Source organism: Alosa sapidissima, chromosome 1 (assembly GCF_018492685.1).
Source record: "Alosa sapidissima isolate fAloSap1 chromosome 1, fAloSap1.pri, whole genome shotgun sequence".
NCBI classification, from domain to species: Eukaryota; Metazoa; Chordata; class Actinopteri; order Clupeiformes; family Clupeidae; genus Alosa; species Alosa sapidissima.
Genome location: NC_055957.1, coordinates 33,345,091 through 33,368,302, shown reverse-complemented (window position 1 = coordinate 33,368,302; position 23,212 = coordinate 33,345,091). Strand labels below are relative to the sequence as shown.

General features: G+C 41.0%; 2 protein-coding genes across 3 annotated transcripts; both read right to left on the bottom strand.

Moving 5' to 3' along the window:
- Positions 1 to 213: 213 nt before the first annotated feature.
- LOC121694386 lies at positions 214 to 7,862 on the bottom strand. Its single transcript, XM_042074869.1, has 6 exons — positions 7,579 to 7,862; positions 7,052 to 7,453; positions 6,480 to 6,644; positions 6,143 to 6,207; positions 5,234 to 5,338; positions 214 to 246 (listed from the first exon to the last, which is right to left on the bottom strand). The coding sequence occupies exons 1-6, from the start codon at positions 7,613 to 7,615 to the stop codon at positions 214 to 216; spliced, it is 807 nt and encodes a 268-aa protein (XP_041930803.1). The 5' UTR covers positions 7,616 to 7,862.
- A 1,520-nt stretch (positions 7,863 to 9,382) lies between these two features.
- Positions 9,383 to 15,736, bottom strand: LOC121711370. 2 transcript variants are annotated; one of them, XM_042094936.1, is made up of 6 exons: positions 15,490 to 15,736; positions 14,983 to 15,336; positions 14,841 to 14,882; positions 14,294 to 14,464; positions 14,005 to 14,045; positions 9,383 to 9,625 (listed from the first exon to the last, which is right to left on the bottom strand). In XM_042094936.1, the coding sequence occupies exons 1-6, from the start codon at positions 15,515 to 15,517 to the stop codon at positions 9,503 to 9,505; spliced, it is 759 nt and encodes a 252-aa protein (XP_041950870.1). In that variant the 5' UTR covers positions 15,518 to 15,736; the 3' UTR covers positions 9,383 to 9,502. The 2 variants fall into 2 exon arrangements, with proteins under 2 accessions (XP_041950870.1, XP_041950879.1); XM_042094945.1 differs by having other exon boundaries at positions 14,983 to 15,197; positions 15,490 to 15,710.
- Between the last annotated feature and the right edge of the window lie 7,476 nt (positions 15,737 to 23,212).

Below are 23,212 nucleotides of genomic sequence, written 5' to 3'. Positions count from 1 at the left end.
TTGCTATTTTTGGCTGAAGAATGTACATGAGAAAAAATGCACAAAAAATGAATTATCATTCACATCATACAAATGCCAAGGCATTTCACTGGCGTTATGGATGTGACAAAGTCCATTTTCCGTGGAATTGCCCCACACCAAAACATGAAGAGCACCGCTTGCTTCATAGCCATCTTGATGTCTGTCGGTGGAAGCTTGAAAGGTAGGGGTCTTTCATGCAAACCTCTTGAGGGACTGGTCAGCTGCCTTAATGGAAACTTATTTTTATTGAAGTAATAATGATGAGAAAATACTGTTAACTAAAAATAACATTATGTTGGATCTAGCTTTTTACATCTAAGTTCTGCTTTGACACTTGTGTGTTTGTATCAAACACCTACTTTTATTTTTGGGGGACATTTATTGTTAGAGACAAATCCATTTCTAACATTATGAGTAAGACTGACATTGTGTGTTATAGTGTATATGACCTATGGACTCTAAATGGTTCCGTAACACTTTACTTGACAGTATCGACATAAGAGTGACATGACACTGTCATGATCACATGACATTGTCATGACACATGAACCCTAACCCTAACTTGTTATGACAAAAAGCAAATGTCACTTAATAACAGCGTTATGTTATAAACGTTTATTACACGTTCATGACAGTGTCATGTCACTCTTATGTCGATACTGTCAAGTAAAGTGTAACCAATGGTTCTCACGTTGAGAACTAATTTACACAACCACTTTTTTCTGGGATTGAATTTAATTAAAATCAAGAATAACACTGAATCAGTTTTCTCAGGATCATAACTGGTGATAACATGTCTGGTCTGGATTTGTTTGACTCGCCTCAACATTGCCCCAGGCGTCAGCTCTCTAATTGGTGTGGTGCAGTGTGTTCCTATTAGTGATCAAACTTACGTACTTCACAGAGTGAAGTTGAAGATTATAGATTGGTGGGCTCTTTTCAAACCTCTATTTGCATACAGCCTCTCTCCTCAGTCCTCTGTCCTCCAGTTCGTGCCCCGGAAATCGTTCAACGCCCGACGTCATCGAGGACATCTCATTCATCTAATTGCAACCAGATTGCAACCAGAGGAGGCAAGACCGAGGAGGGAGGTGGAAGGCCCTGTCACTTCCAGATGTGAGTCGCTACTGGATGTGAGTTGCGCATGCTCAGATTTAAAGGTTCACGGCATAATGCCAATGGATCCACTGCGAGCAAGGTGGGCGCGTCTGTTTCATACTGAAATTTGTTAAATTCATAAAATAATAAACTTTTCTGATTAAATTATTAGCTATCTATGATTGTTTGATTGCTAACATTGGCTCAAAACGCCATTCAAGTGACAGCCTTTGTTGTGTTTGATTGCTAACGTTAGCCAGCAGTGAACAAATATCGTTATGTAGGTCCATTTTTATTGACATTACAGAAGTTAGCAGGTTCTTGTAGGCTACTTCAGCCTCTAATCTAGAGCGGACATCAGAGATCATGCTGTGAAAATATGATGCCCCACGCTAAATTATAAATTACTGCTATGTAGGCTAATATACCTATGTCATTCTGTGGCTAACAGCAACACTTGTAGTCGCAAAGTGACGCAAAGTCGCAAAGTGGCGCACGCGCGACTCACATCCGTTAGAGACTCACATCGGGGAGTGATAGGCCCGATAGCGAGGAAACACACAAGATCTTATCTGGAAGCTTTTTCAGTCGGGATAGTGCAATCATTGGTCCAAGCTGCCAAGGTTAAAAGTTCCCTCACACGTCTGTCAACTTTCGGTTTCAAACAATTTTGTAGGGATTTATTTGTGTCAATAAACTAATAGATAGACCAAAAAAGACCTTTATATGCTGGAATTATCACAAACTGCCATGCAGACTTTTTTTTTAAGAAGTTCATGCCTGTTTTGTTCACGCATTGTATAATAAGTATTCATTCATGTCCCCAGATTGCAAGGGCCTGCGGATCACTGTCTGCCCACTGGGGGCAGATCTGGCGATCCGCTGGCATTTTGTTCATCGGTTCTCTGGTGGTCCACTGGCGGGTTGCAGACAAATCACAATATTTTGCCACTATTGGTCTAAAATCTTTTTCATTTGTTCAGTTATACTCCAGATATCATTTTAATAACTTTTCTTAATATTCATGACAAGTTAAATTAAAAGAGATGGTGGTCCAACGGTGGACCACAAGTGGCACGCCACCAGCAGCATACCACCAGCGGTCCGCTATCTGCCAATCTGATTTTGCTATCTGGGTCTCGAGGACTATCAAACATTATTATCAGGGTCAATAAATGGGAAGAGTCCATGTTTATATGACATTTTTAGGCTTTGGTATAAGCTCATATTCTCTGCCATTTGCGTGTCTGTTTATTCTAGCCTAAGAGGTGATGTGCCGCATCATCAGTAATTGACGTCTCTTAAAAGTGATGTGTGAGTGAGCAGGACCATAGATATTGGAAAGCTAGATACCGCATTGACTGTCGAGTTCTATTATGTGGCGTCGTAAACGCGGCCGCCATATTGGTGGGGGCAGCACGTTTACTGTCTATGGGGGAGTGACAGCAACACTTGCTGCAATCAGAGACTTATTGCCTATTTGATTTCCAGTCAATCACGTGTTTCTCCATTGGCCTCCAGTTATTGTTGCCCCCACCAAGATGGCGACGCTATTTACGTACGTTCGGGAGCCCAATGCGGTATCTAGCTTTCTAATATCTATGAGCAGGACATCTTGGCCTCTTCTCATTTGTCTTTTTGTCTATCCTCTCTCTCTCTTCCTTCCTTCCTCTGGCCATACCCCCTTCTTCTAATTAATTTTGTGAAGGAAACGTCTTTGTGTTTTTATAATAAATGGATTCACAGGTTTGCTATGTGAAAATACACTATAACCCAAATGCAAGAGACAAGATGTGTCACGTCAGCACTCCTAAATGTCTGTGTGGTAAATGAGTAAGGTACAGTTTGTTTCTATTAGTGATTACATCATAGGGAGAGCTTGGCAAAATGTGTCAGTACAGAGTCATTGAGGGCCTAGCTGCACTTATTTTTCTCCTATACTGTAGATAAATGTGAGATGCTTGCTATATGAGGAGTTCTGCACTCTCTTAGGTTACTTTCAGTTGTTTATGTGCCCCATATCTCTCGCTCTCTCTGACTATCTTGCTCTCATACACACACACTCACACTCACACACACACACACACACACACACACTCACGCTCACACTCACACTCACACATTTCCTGTTTGTAGCAGCCACTGTTAATGTTAAATGACCTGAAGTGTGTGGAGATCTTAGTTGGATTATGCCTGGTAACCCTCCCAAAGTGCCCACCCCATTGTCTAAATGTAGCTGACCAGCCAGGGATTAGAAAAGGTTTAAAGAATGAAAACGAAAACCGGAAACTAACACAATTTTTGGATGAGCGGAACTGAAAACGGGAACAAAACCAATTTCACTTGTTTCCGGAGTGAAACTGCTATTTTCAATTAATAAATTACGGTTAATAATGGTATTTATTGTTCCGATTAACCTTTCTTTAAAATATCATTCAAAAGTCCATATGTTTGGAAAGTCACCTGCCCACACAGTGTTCTCCAGACCCCTTATAGGATGAATTTAGTCAGATTTTATGAATCAGTGTCTCAGTAAAATAGACTAGACTATCTAACTGCCTTTAGGTATATAGCATAAATTACTGAAACATTGTGTGAAATAATAGGCTACCAGAGACACTAGGAATATATTTATAGGCCTGTCATGCAGTTGGTAGCACCACACATAGGTTAGGCTATTACAGGGCTTAAAGTAAGGACATTTCTTTGTGCCTGCAGTTAGAATATCAGACATTTTTGAAGATCTAATATTATATAGGCTATTTGTCTACTTTCAAATCTCCACGCCTGAATTCAGGCATGGTGATTTTAACAGTTAGCCTTGATATCTAATGTGCTTGGATTTAAGCTTTTAGGCTGAAAAAAAAGTCTATAGTATTGTGCCACTGGTCATAAATCAATTTGAAAAGTCAATGTCATTTTTAAATGAATGATATTAACCGTTCTTCTATAACATTCTAACCGGTTACCATTTAGAGCAGAGGCCTTGAAACACTGGAACAGGAACAAAAATATAATGTTTTTGCTCAGAACAAACCAAAATGAAAATCATTCTGTTTTCAGTCCCTTTGATCAGCTGAGCAAACTCATCATGCTGACTTTTATTAGCCTTTTTCTAAATAGCCCCTTATAGTCTATGTCAAAGCAAAGCACTAGCTAAGAGTACAGTGTGACAACAAGAAAGATTGCTGTGTTTCTGTAGAGGACAGCAGAAAGCAGGGAGGTGACTGCGGTTTCCTGTCTTTGCAAGAGAGATCACTGAAGATAGCCAGACTAGTGTAGCCTTCTTTCAGTGCCCACAAAAGTTTCCACACAAACAGATTGCATGTCATGGCAATGTAAGTCATGTTTGAAGTACTGACAGACTGCTGGTCTGGTTTGGTTTGGTTGTTTTTTTGTCACACACTACAGCTGCTGTTTTGCATGCGTTTACAGCCGGCTGTGGCTGAGTGACTGGGTGGGCAGTACACCACATCTCGTGTAGTAGTGTGTTAAATATCACTGTTTGGTCTGTCAGTCATGACTCTACCCCCCACAGGTCCCTTCCTATTTGAGTGTCTTAAATCATCAAGGTTGTTTGAGAAATGTTGTCTTACTATTATACGTTTTAAGTAGGCCTACCACACTGATTGCCTAGTAAAGGGTACGTTTGTGTCTCTAGCCGATCCGTCTGGCAAGATATGTGTGTGGAGTGTTTTGTGTGCATGAAAATACGCTATATAAATAAAATACTTACTTATATCTGATGACTGAATGAATGACTGAATTTGAGTTATTGAGAGAGAGCAAAAACACTGACAACATTTTATTTACATGCTACTGCATAAAATAGAACAACAAACAACCATTAGAAATCTATTTTTTCTAAAATGGCACAGGAGATAGCATTCCAATGCATCACTGGATATTTGGAAATCTTCAGAGGCAGGACAAGCTAGACACCATCCATTCAAAAGTAGACATTATTGAAGAAATAAACAATTCAATGAACCATTCTTATGCTGCCCAGTATTTTTGTTTAAGAAATCCCATCAGAGGGATTTAGCACTCACTAACAAACCAGAGAGAGGGCAGTTTACTGTCCAGGATAGGCCTACTGTCTATGAAATCTGACCTGGGAGTAAGTGAAATCAGAGTTATGAGTTCTCTTATTCTGTCTTTGCTTGTTTTTCACAATAGGAAGATTCAGTGAAGCATAGCACAGGTCCCCATCCTCAATCTGAAATAAACATTAACAAAGAGGACATGTTTAGTCATGAATGTATAATTACACCTGCCAGACTAACGGATACCCTGTCTGCTGAATTACTGAAGCTAAGCAGGTGTGGGCTAGGTTAGTGCATGGATGAGAGTCTACCTTGGAAAACTAAGGAGCTTCAACAACCTACAGGATGTTGAAGCAGATAGTGAAGTGATTAGCATAATGGTTTAATACGTGGGAGTCTGGGGTTTGATTCCTGTGTAAAGTGTTTTGGCAGAGATAAGTAGAAGTGTAAGTGTGCATACACCAACGTCTCTGCAGAGAAGGTGTGCAATGTGAAGAAGAAAGCAGTTCTCCAGGGTGTAAATAGCACACATTACTATATACACCAGGGTACGAATAGCCTCCACTTCTAATTATACAGTGATGCAAATAGCATACAGTACATTATTTGTAACGGGGTGAAAATAGTCCGGAGTGACTTTGCACCCATGGTGGTAAAATTAGCCTTGGCCACACAGCTGGGATATTCCCACCCTATATGATACGTGACAACAATTATGCTTTGCGCATGCACAAAAACATTCATTTTTTTTATCTTTGTTCAGTGGGTAAAACCATCAGTTTGCTAGTTACAGTATAATCTAATGACTATGATGACGGTCAAGTAAACTCTAATGAAACAAGTTGCCTGCAATCTTCCAGATATAAGTCAAATAGTTGCTAAGTGGTGTTGGTGGGTGGGTAGCTAGTAGATGGCACTCTTCCCTCTGACATTAAAAGACCTCATTCACGATAACAGATCAAGCAGAAGTGCTGTACCTGTCTCCGGTTTCTATTCACTTGCATATCAGTCCTGTTCTGTGGGAGCCCAGACTCAGTTATTCCTGCAAACAAACAAACAAACAAAACAATCAACAACCAGCAAAAAATTAATGTAACATGATTATTGGAACTTCTTCAATTTAGAATTTTGTTTAGTGTCATTGTCCTGTTGCTGTGTCTGTCCATGTGTGTGTGTGTGTGTCTGTGTGTATGTGCGCATGCATGCATGTGTGTATCTATGTATCTGTGTGCCAGTCTACAGGGAAAATCAGAATGTGTGAACTTTGTGAATTTTTGTGAATAAATATGCCCATTGAAAAAAATGATCAAATACCTTTGTCAGTTTTGCTGCAGAGGCAATACACACAGGCCGACGAGATGACAGCAGACAGGAGCACACATGCAAGACACAGGCTGACCAACACCACCCAGCACTGACCACACTCCCAGGGAAAAGGACTACAGGTAGTGGGAACAGCATCTAGTGTCACGCAGCTGCCTATGGCAAAGAAACAAATAAAAAAAAAATCAATGCACAACCTGTAGATTATGAATCTGTAAAAAGCCACTTACGCTTGCCTCTGCTCCAACACGTGAACATAAACATCTCAGCTTTAACTTAATGTTTTTTGATGTATATCAACAATAATATAATATAATACAATATAATATATAATAAAATAGAATACTTAACTGTAAATTAATGATAAATTAATGCATAATTTTCCATTGTGTACAGCTCTGCCTATGTGAAAAGTTACCATATGCCAGGCCTTTGAAGATAATTCATCATCTTTATTTCTAATTATTACGGCAACAGTTTATCAATTTCAGCATCATATTTCATAATCAGTCTGGTGCAATGTCATCACTCTTATTATGTATGCAAGTGGACTACATGCCCACCTGTGACAGAGACCCAAATGGCATCTTTGCTGAAGTTATAGACTTTCCTCCATGCCACGGTCTCACTTTGAAGTGGCCTCACTTTGTCCTCACTGGCACAGTAGTAAAGCCCACGGTCCAATTCTCTCACGCCGTTGATTTCAAGATCATAAGATTGATTCACAGCATTCCACACTGGAGTTAAGTGACTCGTGGCAGATAGATTGTAAACTTGGTTTCTGTATGCCTCCATAACCGAAATATTAGTACATGTCTGCGCATCTGCAGAAAAGCCTCGGAACCACACAATATCTGATCCAGTTTTCTTGACGCGATCACAGTACAAGATGATGTCGTCTCCAGGTCTGACATGGAGCTCCATATCTATGCTGGACACCCTTTGGCAAACAAGGGAAACTGCACCTAAAAATAAATAAATAAACAAATAAAATAAAATAAGCCTTTCAGGAAGTCAGCAATCACCGGAAAAACAAATTTCTTTTGATGGATATGTTTGGAAAAAAAGTCCAAGGTGAAATACTACTTACACAAGAATGCTATGGATGAGCAATGCAGCCAGTTCATCTTGAGTCAATGGTGGCTTGTACACAGTAGGAGATGTCTCTGATCGAAATATATGATGACATACGAGCATTACCATGGGCATGACTGGGCATCTGCACAATGATTGGCTTACAAAAGTGGAAAATTCAAGTAGTGCATTTCCTTGCGATGAAGGCCAAGGCAAGTGGTGGCAAAAAAGCTGACATCAGATCCGTTGTGGCTGTGATATAAAGTATGTTAACGTAAGACGTAAGTTCGAACTGCTCTGTGTCTTTTGCCTACATGCTGCAACTTTCTGGGTCAGAGAGAGAGAGGCCTAGTTTCATCAACATAAATGCTGCCATCTTTGTTTCAAAGAAACACTGTGGGAAATGTAATAAAGCAACCACTCTAAGATGTTGAGCGGTACATTAATGCTAGTTAATGTCCCTCTCCTACCCTACAGCCAGATTCACAACACAGCAGACCTATTGAGCAAATTGCTGTTGTAGTTTTTTTCAACAAACCACCAAAACTAAACAATGAAAAATCAGTTAGGTCAAGACCCAATAATAAGCAGTCATATATCATGGCATTTGTACCATTATACCGGAGACCAGCCCCATGCTTATGCCTTGGGGTTAGGGCCTGGCTTAGGCTGAAACTGAATCAGACTGAAGCTACAGTATAGGGTCAGGGTTAGGGCCTGACTTGAGCTGAATCAGACTGAAGGCTATAGGGTCAGGGTTAGGGGCTGACTTGAGCTGAAACAGACTGAAGGCTGTAGGGTTAGGGTTAGGGTTATGCTGAATCAGACTGAAGGCTATAGGGTCAGGGTTAGGGCCTGACGAGCTTAATCAGACTGAAGGCTATAGGGTCAGGCTGAATCAGGCTGAGAGCCGGGGTTAGGGTTACATTTAGGATTGTGGTGAATCAGGCTAGGGAGCTGGCCAGGGCTTTAGGGGCCTGGAGATGAGGCCATGGCTTCCATCTCCCAAGACCTAGGGCCTGATAACTTTTCAATAATGTGTAATAAATTAAGTAACTTGTTAGTGAAAACAATAAGTCCAACACTGCAAATGCTTACATAATAGATATTTGTATCTTGTGGTCATCCACAGTAATATATTGAGCTGAATAATAGTTGCAGGCTGACAAAACTATCTGTGTCCGTTTGCATTGTTTGTGCTTTCCTGAGTATCATATTTGGAATCAGGAACACGCCAGGTACAGATTAATTAGTGTACAGATTACTTCCTGAGTATTGAACCAATGATTGAGGCACTGTTGTGTCTTGGGTTGAGCTACATGAACACAGTGACAAGGAAGTATTCAGGAATACAAGAATAAATGGCACCATAAACAAGCAATTCATCAGGGTAATAAGTGTAGGTTTATTTTAAAGATAACTATGATGTTTTATTCAATCAGGACACAAAAGGAAAAGAAGAAACAGTAAATCAATATGAATCATGGTAACTTCACAGACAACTATTATTTGCTCTTTGATTGTGCAAAATACAGCAACTTTACTGTTGAACTGGGTGAAGGGGACACCTCCCCAATATTGCCCTCATTTCACTGTCTTCGATAGGACTGCTAATTTGTTATCAAAGTCTTTAAAGGGTTTAAAAGTTATGCATCTCTGTTCAACCTTTACCTGAAGTCTGCTTATGTGTCCCATGGGTCATGATAATGTTCAAGGGTGACCTTTGTTGCTGGCACTAGGTTATGACAAGTTTTCACTCTTTCTCAGATCTCACACCATACAGTGTGGATATAATTACAAATTGCACTCAGACAGACTTATTCAACATTGTGTTATTTTTTAAAAACTTAAAAATGGGTGTTAATACTCTTATGACATTTTTTGTTCTACCAAACAAACAAACAAAAAACACTTCAGAAATCAGTCTCTTTAGGAAGTCCTCACTCGTCGAGGCGGGTGTGTGACGAGCCCAGGGGTCTGTAAATGACCTCTGTGTGGAGGCAGGGCTGCCCCCTTACACTGCTCCAGCACCGGTGCTCCTTACTCAACTCGTGAGCCTTGAACTAAAGACAGCAGAGATTACACAGAAGATTATACAACACTTAAAAAGGTCAGTCCAAGTAAATTTAAAGCATATTTACATAATACATTCAAGGAGAGGAGATTGTGAATGGCTTATTGTAACCTGATGAAAATATGATATTTGCCTCTGGGATGCAAAAAAAGCAGTTGAAAATAAATTAGTGATGCCTGCAGATTTGGCTTTCAAAGTCAAGATGAACTTTATTACCTTGACCTTGAAAGCCAAATCTGCAGGCATCACTAGTTTTCAATGGAACTGACTCACTGGTACAGTCAAGGGCGTTTGGACTGGGGGGAAAGTGGGACTGATTACTAGGGCCCCAAGGGGGAAGAGGGCCCTTGACAAGTCTGGAATATAATTCATTTTCCTGAATATTTTAATTTCCAAATTAAATGGCATTTTAAATGGAAGACGAAATGTGAAGTTAATTTGTGTGCATTTACTGAATAACTTGGTTGATTGACTGACTGAATTTTGTATATAAAAATGTATAAAGACTGTCTAAGGTCACACTCACCCCTTGCTAAAGTGCAAAATGGTTTATTTTCCAGGATAATAGGCTATTCATTACATTTAATGAATTTGGCTGATGCATGTTTAACCAAAGCGATTTGGCAACATGGTAAACAGTTCAAAGGTTTTTATAACAATTCTCCCAACAATTCTAGAAAATAAAAAACATTTAAAAGGTAGAGTACAATAAGAACAAGTGCATCCAGTGAGTGCTGTTTTTATACAGTCAGGTGTCAGTTCTAGTCAGGTGATAAGAGCTAGAATTAGCAAGACTAGTTGTAAGTAGTGCTATGAGTGGAGATATTCTCTGAACAGCTGGATCTTCAGGAGTTTTTTGAAAATGGGGAGGGATGTCCCTGCTCTAGTAGGAACTGGTAGCACGTTCCACTAACAAGGAACAATAGATAAGAAAAGTTTGGATTGGCCTGAGCATACCGGTGACAGAGCTAGACGTCGTACGTGAGGTGCGCCTGTATCAGGGCATTCAAGTAGGTGGGAGCAGAACTGGAGACTACTTTGTAGGCAAGCGTTAGAGAGTTGAATTTGATGCGAGCGGCCATAGGTAGCCAATGTAGCTGGATGAGCAGCGAGTAACATGTCCTTTTGGGTTGGTTGTACAGTGCGAAATGGCATGACCAGGCGACCGAGGCAACATGATTGGAGAAGGTTAGTTGGTTGTCAAGCATGACTCCTAAATTTCTTGCAGCCCTGGTAGGTGCAACAGACTGGGAGTCAATTTTGATGTTGATGTGATGAAGTACAGTAGGTTTAGCTGGGAGGTGGTGTGCCTTCATCCATGGCCAGGCAATCAGAGATATGTGCCGTGACCAAGGGGTCATCAGGTGGAAAGGATAGATAGAGCTGTGTGTCGTCTGCATAGCAGTGGTATGAGAAGCTGTGCGAATGGATAATCTGTCCCAGAGAGGTGGTGTAGATAGCAAAGTGAAGGGAGCCCAGCACTGAGCCCTGGGGGACCCCTGTGGTGAGATAGTGACGTGCGGACAGCTGTCCAAGCCATAATATGTTCCAGTGTTTCTCAAACTTTGTCAGACCAAGGACCACTTAGCCAATAAAAAAAACCTCACGGACCACCTAGCTAAAAAAAAAAAGACCTACTTCAACAGTATATTACACAGTAGGCCTACTCACTGAACCACCTTGCTTATTGTCTTTGCACCTTGCACATTGTGTCAGAGGATTCATGTGATTTAAACTGGCATAGCTTAAGCAGTGTTGCAGAACTGTTTGGATTTACATACAAGTTGGTTCAATATTGCAAACAACTCTTCTATATTATATTTATGTCTGCTCGCGGACCACTTGGGATAGCTTGCGAACCACAAGTGGTCCCCGGACCACACTTTGAGAAACACTGCGTTAAATGAGCGTCCTGTGAGGTAGGATTCAAACCAGGATAGAGCAGAGCCGGAGATGCTTGAGAGTATAGAGAGAAGGATGCGGTGATTAACCATGTCAAAGGCAGCCGATAAGTCAAGCAGAATGAGTACTGATGAATGTGCGGTCGCCCTAGCTTCCTTTAAAGGGAAACTTGGCAGGATTTCCCCCTCTGCTGGAGAAATTGTGCATTATGCTATTTTAAACTGTGGGAAAAGGTAACGATAAAGCACATGGATTTGTTTACAAGCTAGCGAACGGCTAGCATACGTTTGGCATAACTATGTGGATGTTACAAGGTAAGAAACACGATTTAAAACGAGTTTATTGTTTCTCACTTCTCTTTCCGGGACGGTAGTCTCAATGTTGCAAGGTTGGTTTTCCGCCTGGGGACGCTAGGCGCAGCGGTGAAAGTCACCATTTTCACCAGAACAGGTCATTTAACCATCCAAATGATTTCTAAACGGGTTTATTACGTTGAAATAGTTGCCAAGTTCCCCTTTAAGGCTTCTGTCATGGACAGCAGAGCTGTTTCGGTTGAGAACCCACTCTTGAATCCAGATTGGTTTGGATCAAGACGGTTGTTCTGTGAAAGGAATTCAGAGACCTGTTTGGAGATTGCTTGTTCGCTTCACTTTTTGTTGTTGTTAAATTGATTAAGATGTTCTTTTAAGTTGCTTGTGTTTTGGCTATTTGCAAGTGTTTTGTCGATTTGCATGTGTTGTCATAAATTGCAGATCATTAAGATAAGATATACAGTCTCTTTCACACACACACACACACACACACACTCACACACACACACACACAACACACAACACACAACACACACACACACACACACAAATAGAAAGTCTGTGGTTCTATGATTTCTTTCATTTTGTGCATATACTGTATAGTCTGTGCATGTAGTCACGTAGGTCTGACAGCTAGTGTCATGTCCCTTCCTGTCAAAGGTTTTCAGCTTTGGGTGTATGAGCACAGCTAAGGAGGACTGGGATTGGCCTTGGCCCTCGGGGCAAGTGCACCAGCAAGGCTACTCTGTCTCAGGGACGCAGGCTTGTGGTGAAATGTTAGCAAAATATTTCAACAATAGAGGCTGAAAGGTGCACAAAGGCCATGGCTCCCGTATAGCACACAGAGAAATTCAGGGCGAGTTACACCATCAAGGTTGTCTGTTCTGCCGTTCTGCCGTCTTCCAAGAATCACGTAGGTAGAAGTGGCATCTGCGCCTTTAGACTAATTGAACATCCAAAATAGCTCCAAAATAAAGTCGGATTTATTTTCATTTCAAAGTATTTGCATTGGTTCTGAACATTTCAACCGGAAACCCTCTAGGAACAGATTGAAATGGTCTATACCTCATAGACCTATACTAAGGCAATGATCAGATGGTGTTCAGTAGGGTTAGTAGTTAGTGTTTGTACATTGAAGACTGACTGTGAATAAGTGTAGCATTTCGATAGGTTGTGTTTGAAAATGAAATCAAGTTACTTCCTGTTAGATTTGTGTGTGTTAGGTAGAGAGCATCAGTCTGAGTCAGTAAGATGTATTCGTGGAAGAACTTGGGATAGGCCAATCAAAAACGAAAAACAAGGCAATCGGTTTTCATTTAACCGGTTTTCCCCCAATCTATATTTAGGCTATTAACAAATTTACTCCTCAAATAATTTATCGTAGCCTATCATGCGTTTGGTGTGACTTAAACCTTAGACCTTATCGAGTTTTTGACATGATGCTAGAATATGAAAATGTTTTTAAAAGCGGCTAGGAATAGGTGTGCTGCACATCAAAGCATTACAGTTTATATTCTTCGGTTCAACAAAGTGGTACGTATTCATAAAACATTGGCAAAAAACAACTCTAAGAGCAGCAGACACACTAGGCCTACATACAGTATCAGAATAACCCTTTTCAAATTAAAAGTCCCCATAAAGGCAGTAGGCCTTTCATCCTTAAAAATATAATTAAATGAAAATAATAAAACAAGAATATAACATGTAAACAGGTCATTTATTTGTTGTAAGGAGTTATTTGCAGTGAGCTACCCCTGCATGCCTTGCCTACAGAGGTAAAACATAGGCCTGACAGGTTAAGGTTAGTTTAAGAGGAGTGACCTTTACATTAATATTTTTGTAAAATGTGACCACCTATTTTTTTATGTGATACCTTGACTGGCAAAGTATATGAGACAGCAAATGTGTGTGTGTGTGTGTGTGTGTACTGCGTATGGTAGTGGGCCTATTTGGAAAAAAACGGTGGAACGGTCATTCTGCATTGTGACATCATTATGACTACTGGATCGCACATTAACTGGTTCCGAAACTGCACTCAAAGCTATCAGCCTGTCCCAGTCCGTCCCTGTGTTTGAGTGACAGGTTTCAAAGATTGTGTGCCAAGCAAATAGTGCGTAAGCAGATGAAAAAAACTTTGATGAACTTGAGGAAATACCTGAGATCCATGACTGTAGAACTCAACTTCTTTTTGATGATCTATAAATCAAAAGGCAGTCAAAAGTTTTGATACAAGAATGCAGGTGTGTGTGTGCCTATGTACAGTATGACTGTCTCTGTGTGTTTGGATGTTTGTGGGTGTGTGTGTGTGTGTGTGTGTGTGAGAGAGACAGAGAGAGAGAGAGTGTGTGTGTGTGTGTGTGTGTGTATTTGTGTGCGTGTGTATGTGTGTGTGCGTGTGTGTGTGTGTGTGTGTGTGTGTGTGTGAAACAGAGAGAGAGCATTACCTTTCTTTAAGCAAATGTGGGAGATGCAAACAGTGATGAGGATGCCAACGAGCAGAATGCACACAACACCCCCACTGTAGATCATCATCCAGCACTGCCCACACTCTGAGCCCAACGCCAGAGGAGGGCCAGGGCTACTGAATGGCCCCTGCTGGGGACAGGCACTGCAGTCTGGAGGGCATATGACACACAACACTGCTCAACTCCCAACTACATCAATAGAGGAGCACATCATCAGTAGTGCCAGGAAATATGCCACTTGGTGGAAAACATACTACAGCCAAAACAGAATGGTATGATGTGTACCTTTTGTCAGTATAGGTTCAATACTTCATATGCTCTTTAGGTTAGTAAACTTGACTGCGTGTCACTGCTCAGTTACAGGCACAGGTGTTGTTATGACAACACTAAGCTATGTGGGTGGGGACAATGAATTGAGTATGCACGGTTTCAAAAAGCTGAGTGTTTGCTGTTTGTGAGTTAGACAGAAGAGAAAGTAATACATTTAAATTTGATACATTTTAAAATATAAATTAAATCATTTTACCCGTTGGAGTTTTAATTTCTTCACATTCATCCAACCCATTTCCTGAGAAAAAAAAAGACATCAGGTACGTTTTACTTCCCTTCTTGAACCACAAGGCCTGCCCTCACCCCACCCCCACTTCTCCTGTGATATGGTTACCCACCAGTCAGTACCACACGTGTAAAAGTTTTCCCATAAATGTAATGTTCCTGGCCATCCTTCTTCTCTGTGTTTGCACAGTAGTATGTCCCAAGATCAGCTGGTGTGACGTTCGATATCCGCAGGTTGTAGGACTCGTGGCCTCTTTTCACAAAGGTGAAACGTTCCATGGGATGCTCCCTGAGCATGGTCGGGGAGATGACGAGCGCAGGCTGATAGCTGTGAGCGCAGTTTCGGAACCAGTTAATGTGCGATCCAGTAGTCCTAATGATGTCACAATGCAGAGTGACCGTTCCGCCTCGCTTGACCTTCACCTCTCGAAAGTCATTACAGTGAATGTCTCCTGTGAGTATCACAACTTCAAAGTTGGAGAAGAAAGTGTAAGACTTACAGATTACTTGAAATAAACACAGGCTCTTCATAAAGTGCTACAGTTCCCATATCTATGGTGTTTGTATACACATCTGTAAAAAACCTTCCTAACAGATACATTAATGTATCATGCACTTACTGAGATGCAGGGTTAGAGAGATGTACATCCTTTTTGTGTCTGAGGTATCAGTTGCGGTATTCCTTTACAAGCACCAATGAAGGTCAGGATGGTGAAAGGTATCGTAGGACAGCTTTTCAGCTGGTGCACTTAATGTCGACACACACTTGCACTCGCACACGCACCAGTCTGTAACACGTTCAGGTCAGCAGTGACTGCTGAGGTCAGGCTTTAGACGGCTTCCTGGAAAAAGACACCGCCTCTAAGGTCTGTTTAAAAGTCTTTCGGCAGAACAATTATAAGAAGGAGTTTTGAGTTGTGATTGCAGAACAGAGAATGGAGTTGAGAACAGAGAACAGAGTTGAAGAGAAGAAATAATCTGGCTGAACCCTTAGTTCAGTCAACAACACCAGTTGAAAGTTGAAATATATATATATATTTCAACTTATATATATATATATATATATATATATATATGTTGTTGTAATTTATATGTTGTTTGTTGTTGTAATGTTTTTAATGTAATTGTTTCTGCAGAAAACTGTATTGTCTGTTAAGGGTCGTTAAGGGGTTGTTGTAAGGTTGTGCACATATAGCCTTCAGGTTAAAACAAAAAAAAACATTTGGTGGTGTGAACTACAGGAAGTCAGTGTGGTCTTCCAGTCAGAGAGGGCTACTGTGCATCTACACACGGCAACAGTTCAGCAAAAAGACCCAATATTCACCATTTCAGAACTGCTATGAACATGGCTATGCTGAATCTCTAAAAATATAAATGTTCCTATAATCTGTTATGTAATACTAATAATAACTACTCTGAATGTAAAAAATACAGTGGGCATCGCTTTCAAATGACCACTTCATTCGCGCATTACGCGGCGTGAAGCTGCGTGAAGCTTTAGTACCACTTTCAGCCACTGTGCGTCGCTCTGCCACTGTACATCGCTCTGCCTGCCGTCCCTTACATAATTGTTGCCGAGAGTAATCCCAGCCTACGAATTCAATAACAAAATAAATCAGGTATAATTAAACATTACCTCGATTTAGGCTACTTGGGTATGGCTTAAGGCTTGACTACACGAAAATCGAAATTTGCTGTCTACATTATTGTCAGTGTTGGGGTTAACGCAACTACGCAAATCAAAACAGTGGTGTGATAATTGAGCCAGTAGAGAAATAACTGTTCAGAATTAATCTGTAGCCTTGGGTAGGCTTCTGCAGAAAACAATGTTGTTGCCGATTTAATACTATCTGGCTACGTTTTTAACAGGCTACGCAATAGAGGCTTAGACAACTATGACCCACGTTTTGGTTTCGTAAATTAATTTGGCCTACTTCTTGACTGCAATGTAGTCAATTGACTGCTTGACATGTCATTTTTATTTTTCTGTACAATAAACAATTACATCTGCTTTATGCCGCAGAATTACATTCATATTTGGCTGACTGCAGACGCGCCACTTCCCTCCCCATATTCCAAGATTAAGATAGTATGAAGTGCTTTTTGTAAAAAAATAGTTAAAACGAATAGCTATTTGCAATTTGACAAAACACTGGTCCTCATTTTGCGAATGCGAGGACGATATGAGCCTGTTGCATTTAGTTAGATGTCTGAGTCACGCATAATGTTTGAAAACCACTGGCTCGTAATCACAATAATTTAACACACGACAGTTGGATAACCTACTTCATCATGTCCCCATGCCTACATTTTTGTGAGTAACATAGAGATCGTTAAAAACAATAAAGTATGGCTCTCCGTTTGGGACATCGAAAACTTATATTTTTAATAGACTACCGTCGAAGATGCTTACTTGCAAAAGCCTCGGGATAACACGTTATCTCCACTATCATCAGTCATGCCCCTTGATCAAAGTGGGGAATGAAATAAAAGTTTGAGAACCACTGGCTTAACAAGTTACCTACAGTCCAGAACACAGAATCTGTAATATTCTGATGATCGGCGATGATATCGGCAAATGTTTGTTTTCCAAAGTAAGAATTTCACTTCACCATGCACCTTCGACAATACCTGGCCTACCTGGTATCATTACAAACATTATTCTGTGTCCTAAAACTGGCATATTTTATGGCATTGTGTCATGTAAGTTCGTTGCAAAATCTAGAGAAATGTGTGAGGTGGTCAGCGGGGGACAATTGAGACACACATTGGATTGTTTTATTACTTGAACACTCCACACTATCCACAGCTGTGGTAGGCCTATCAGGGGCAGGAGGATTACTGTCAGCGCAGGCTTTATATAAAATTCTTCAACAGAAGGCCTCGAATGTTGTCTTGTTTGTGGAGCGCTTTGCTTCGCTTCTGTAATTTCGGCTTCATTGAAAATGAGGGCTTCCCTCAATGACCCTCCGATAATAAATAAAGGTTGAATGAATGAATTAATGCAGGCTTGCCCAAAATAAAGGCATGTGGTTTGCGCAGCCTACAGTAAATAACAGACCCGCCAGAATGTGCGTTATGATGCTTTTTTACGAGCAAGATGTTTTGGTACCCTACGCACACTGCATGTTCTTAAATAACAATGATCATCAGTAATATTCGACCATTAATTTGGGTAAATGGGCAAGCGAGACCACCTTGATTGGCTGATTGGCTGACGATTGTAACGCGGGCATGATTCCAAACACCTCCCTTACGATGATGAGTGACAGGTCTCAGAATGCGTGCGCTACACAAGGACGGAACATGATGAATAACTGGGGCCGTAGGCTATTCACAAAGGCTTTTATCTTACTACTAGGAGTAGGCTACTCCTAAATCGCACTTAAAGATTTTAGATTGGAGTTTTCTCTTAAAAGTTATTCACAAAGCCTTTCAGACAACTCCTAAACTAGGAGTGAGTCTTCGTGGCTATGGGTGACGTCATTACTCATGCACGAGCTTGACTGAAGTGACCACCTTGATTGATGACTGACAGGTGACAGGTCGGAGAATGCGTGCGCTACACAAGTAGTGCGAAGGACGGAAGATGATTAATAACTGAATAAAAAGGCCTAGCCTAAATGAATAAAGAGTAAGGCAAAACAAATAGCTTAGTAGCCTAATGAAACATGGGCCTATGGATTGATGCAGTAGCCTACCTTTGCAACATTATTAAATGTATCTGTCACCATATCCCTAGGCTACGTTTGCAAAGAGGAGAACATTTTAATTTGATTCACAATGAAACGTTACATTTCATTTACATGTTAACAATGAGTAGTTTTGGTTGTTGTTGGTGGCGTTATTGCATCCCTTTTATGAATGCAAAATTGTTCCCTTGCGATTGGAAGCTCCTGTTGCGCATAGGCTATTTCAAAACATTGCAACGTAAAATGCCACAAAAAAGCTGTTTATGAATAGGTCTTAGTGAGTTAGGAGTCCTCTCGACTTAAGCTGTCCCAGACTTAGGTGCTACATTTAGGTCTAAAATGCTTCGTGAATTACTTTTTGTGAAAAAATTAGGAGTCCTGAAGTTAGGAGTGACACGCCCATTATTTTTAGGAGTTGCTCCTAAATTCGCCAGTTAGGAGCTACTTTTAGCCTTAAAATTATTTGTGAATACATTTAAAGGTATTGTTCCAATACCCTGAATAAAAAGGCCTAGCCTAAATGAATCAAGGCAAAACAAATAGCCTAGTAGCCCAATGAAACATACGGATTGATGTAGTATCTTTGTAACATTATTAAATTATTCTGTTACTATGCCTACGTTTGCAAAAGAGAACATTTTAATTTGATTCACACTAATGTTACATTTAATTTACATGTTGACAATGATTAGCTTAGTTTTGGTTGTTGTTGGCGGCGTTATTGCATGTTAGTTATGCCTACAATGCAAAATTGCTTCCTCGCGATTGGAAGCTCCTGTAGCTGCATAGGATTTCAAAACCGCAGGTTTGTGAATAGGTCTGTGAGTAAGGAATCATCTTGACTTCTTTTAAGCTGTCAGAGGTGGGAAGGTGTGATTTTTTGGGGGAAGGGCCGGATTAACTGGGCACAATTGTCTGATGGCCCCCCTTCCCCCCAGCCAACGTGAATCGGGTGGTTAGTTAATAGGCCTATCATGAAGATTTTTCCTGCCATGTAAGGCACGAGCGCATCTGTGAGGCCAAGCCTCACCAAGTAGCTCGTTTGTTTACAACTAACATTCCATTTAATTAAACTGCTTTATAGGCTATGCCGAAATAGTTTTCAACATTTTGAATATTAGTGTCGGGTGAATTGAAATGTTCTCAAAGTAGCCTTATGGCTGAAAGCTGCTTGGGACCCCCCCGTCAAGCAATATAACCATACAAACGCGCTTCCTGCACTCATTGTTTCAAAAGGAGTAATTTTGGCTTTGTCAGAACTGAAGAGCTGTGGACGGCACGGCACGGTATGCCCAATGAAAATAAATTAACGCAACGCAACACAACACAACACAGACCCCGCTTCTCTCGCGTCAGTCACTGACATGAACGAAACACAGAACCCGCTTCTCTCACGGCAGTCTAATGAAGTAAACTTGACCATCAAAAATCGTTTATCGCTTGTAACTCCGTGATACCAGGACGTAACAGGAAGGCATTTGGCTGAGCAACGGAGGTTAATATGCTCCATGTTTTGTCCAAACTGTCTATCATCGTTGCACTCGGAGAAAACCGGAATGTTTCATTCGTCCCCGTTTCAATCGTCCCGGTTGTACCTACTCAAAACGCAGATAGAACCTTATTATTCTAAGGTAGCGAAATAGCGTTCAGCATGATTCATGCCCAATTAATTCCCCCTGTTAAAGTGTTCGCCTTTGTAGTTTGGTTTCGTGATAGCCTATGATAAACGGCTTATGGCCAAATATGTGAAAACGTTAAAATACAGTAGGCGACAAACCCGAAAAAGTTGACAGTGATTTTTTCATAATCACTTTGGAGGGTCATAGAAAAATGTATTGCTGGCGAGGGAGGGTCACGTCTTTTTGGACTAATGCTCCCAAAACTCCTCTGGTAGCCCCTTAAATAAATAACGAACAGTCCCTAATGAAGTAAACTTGTGACCATCAAAAATCGTTTATCGCCTGTAACTCCGTGATAACAGGACGTAACAGGAAGGCATTTGGCTGAGCAACGGAGGTTAATACTCTATATTTTGTCCAAATGATGTCTGTCTATCATCGTTGCACTCGGAGAAAACCAGAATGTTTCATTTGTCCTGCGTCTCTACGGCTGCAAACGGGATTCACTCGCAGTTAACCAAATATTTCTTTATTAGGGCAGAGCAGGCATATTTCTGGCTATTACATTATTTCTAAACCAGTCTGCTAAAGTCTGTAGTGAAGTCTGTGTAGGGTTTTCCAGGCTCCATTTCTTTTTACGAGACACCCTGCTCACTTGAGCCATCTACCGGTTGTTTGGGTTGTTGCAGCGTCTCACTGGAAAAATACAAATTAAAGTCGCGTGATACCGCGTGATCCCACGCGCGGACCGCGAGTGAAGCTGGCCAAATCGAAGCACTGCCCACTGTATATACATATATCACTGTCTCTGCCAAGGAGCCTACAACTCTTAGCACAAGTTGCACAGTTGCAAGGTTGCACTGTCAGCAAGGATGTAGTGGTAAAATAAGAGGTGGGTAAACTATGAATTCTGTGATCTCGGTGAGGTGGACTGCCGTGCGGTAACATATTTTTTTAAAAAGGCATTCAGAACATGTTTGATGATGGTGGAGGTTATTGTCCAATATTTATAAAACTACCAGTGGTATTAAATGTAGAGTGTTGTACATATTGGGAATGTGGATAATACAGTGTGCTTTCTGAATGTTAAACGTTGCAATGTTGGTGAATAAACTCTTTTGAGAGGTGGATAAACTCTATTTCTGAAATTTCAGAGGTGGATAAACTGCGTTTACTTGCATTTAGCCTCCACTGACGACTGTCAGTGTTCTCTTTTATTAAGATTTGCCTGAGAAGACCTTATATGGCATACCTGTCAACACTCCCGTTTTTCCTGGGTTTCTCCCGTATTTCAAGGTCACCTCCCGTTTTGTTATTTCTCCCGGGAAACTCCGTAGTTCATGTCTGTGGGCGAGAAATGGGGATTGAGTCCTGTCTGCATAAAGAGATGTGTCGTTGACATACAGTATTGAGGAGTGTACGTAGCAACCAGCCAACAGCAGCAGAATAAATAACAGGCGCACACCTGATATAAGGTTGATTTTCTCCAGACTGGAATGCTCAAAAATGCTAACTATGTACCTGAAATGGTCAGAAGGGTTTGAGGATCATGAAAATGTGCCTAAAACTCACATTCCTAACTCTATAGCATCAAGATCTTAGCATATGTGGTGAAATTCGGTCTATGCAGCATTGAAGCTATGGCAATAGACTTCAATGGAACAGTCACTGCCTCTGGTCTGCATAAAGGGGAATTTTGTCTTTAGTTTCTGCTCTGAATGTGTTGTCAAGTCAAGTGTTAGTTTTGTTTACCCCTTCTTTGTTATTTTGGTGTGGCTCTACCTCTCTAAGTCACTACATCTGTTCTCTTCTGTGTCTTTTTCAGGTCAGTTTTTTGTTCAGTTACCTTTGTGTTCCATGTCTATGAATTTAAACTTATATTCAGTTATATTTTGTTGACCTCTTTTAAAGGCCTAGTTATTCATTTTGGTCTTCGTTTCATTTTCCAATATTTTAGGTAATAAAACCTCACCTTTGAACAAACAAGCTCTTGTGTCCTCTTGCCTCACTGCCTTGGTCCCTTATAATTGGTGGCAGTGGTTGGGATCATTGGGGCAGACGTGGCCTAATGGTTAGGGCTTCGGGCTTGAAACCGAAACAATCCCTGACCAGTAGGAAAAATGTGGGTGGGGAAAGTGGTTGAGCACTGCTCTCTCATGCCCACATCCACGGCTGAAGTGCCTTTGAGCAAGGCACCTCACTGCTCCCTAAGTGCCACTGTAGCAAGGCAGCTCATTGCTCCGGGTTAGTGTGTGCTTCACCTCACTGTGTGTTCACTGTGTGCTCTGTGTCTTTCACTAATTCACCGATAGGATAAATGCAGAGACCAAATTCCTTGTATATGCAAGTATATTTGGCCTATAAACCTGATTTACATTTACATTTTACAGTGATGGCCACAGAGTTTTTTATTTTCTTTTTTTCTTCTTAAATTTTTGCTGTTATTCCCCAACAAGAGGGAGACAATGGAGCTTCTGGAATGGAAGACACTGAGGATAAAGAAAAGGAGCCAACTCTGTCTGACCTGCCAGCCATTCTCCAAGCACACATGGGACAGCAGGAGGCCTGAGATGAGAAGCAGAAGATAGCAACTGCAAGACAAGAACAGCGGTTTAAAACACTTCAACATCAATTTCAGATGCTGCAGTTAGAGGTACAAACCTGAACATTCCCATTGCCAGAGCCGCCAGATGCTGATCTAGATCTGGAGGCCTTTCCACCCGGCAAACCTCATTCTCGAACCCAAATGGAGCCCACTGCCATGACTGATCCAACTATGATGACAGCAGGTCAGGTCCATCCACACCATGTGCGTAGATTTGAGAAATTTACCAACAATAACAGTATTGAACACTTTCTCATTGCATTTGAACGTATTGCTGTTGCCTGCAGATGGCAGAAGCCAGACTGAGTTTTTCATTTAATGTCATTGCTAACTGGTAAAGCTAGAAGTGCTTATGTGCATATGGACATTGATGACTCTCTTGGTTATGACAGGGTTAAAGGTGCAATTCTCTCTAAGTATGACATTA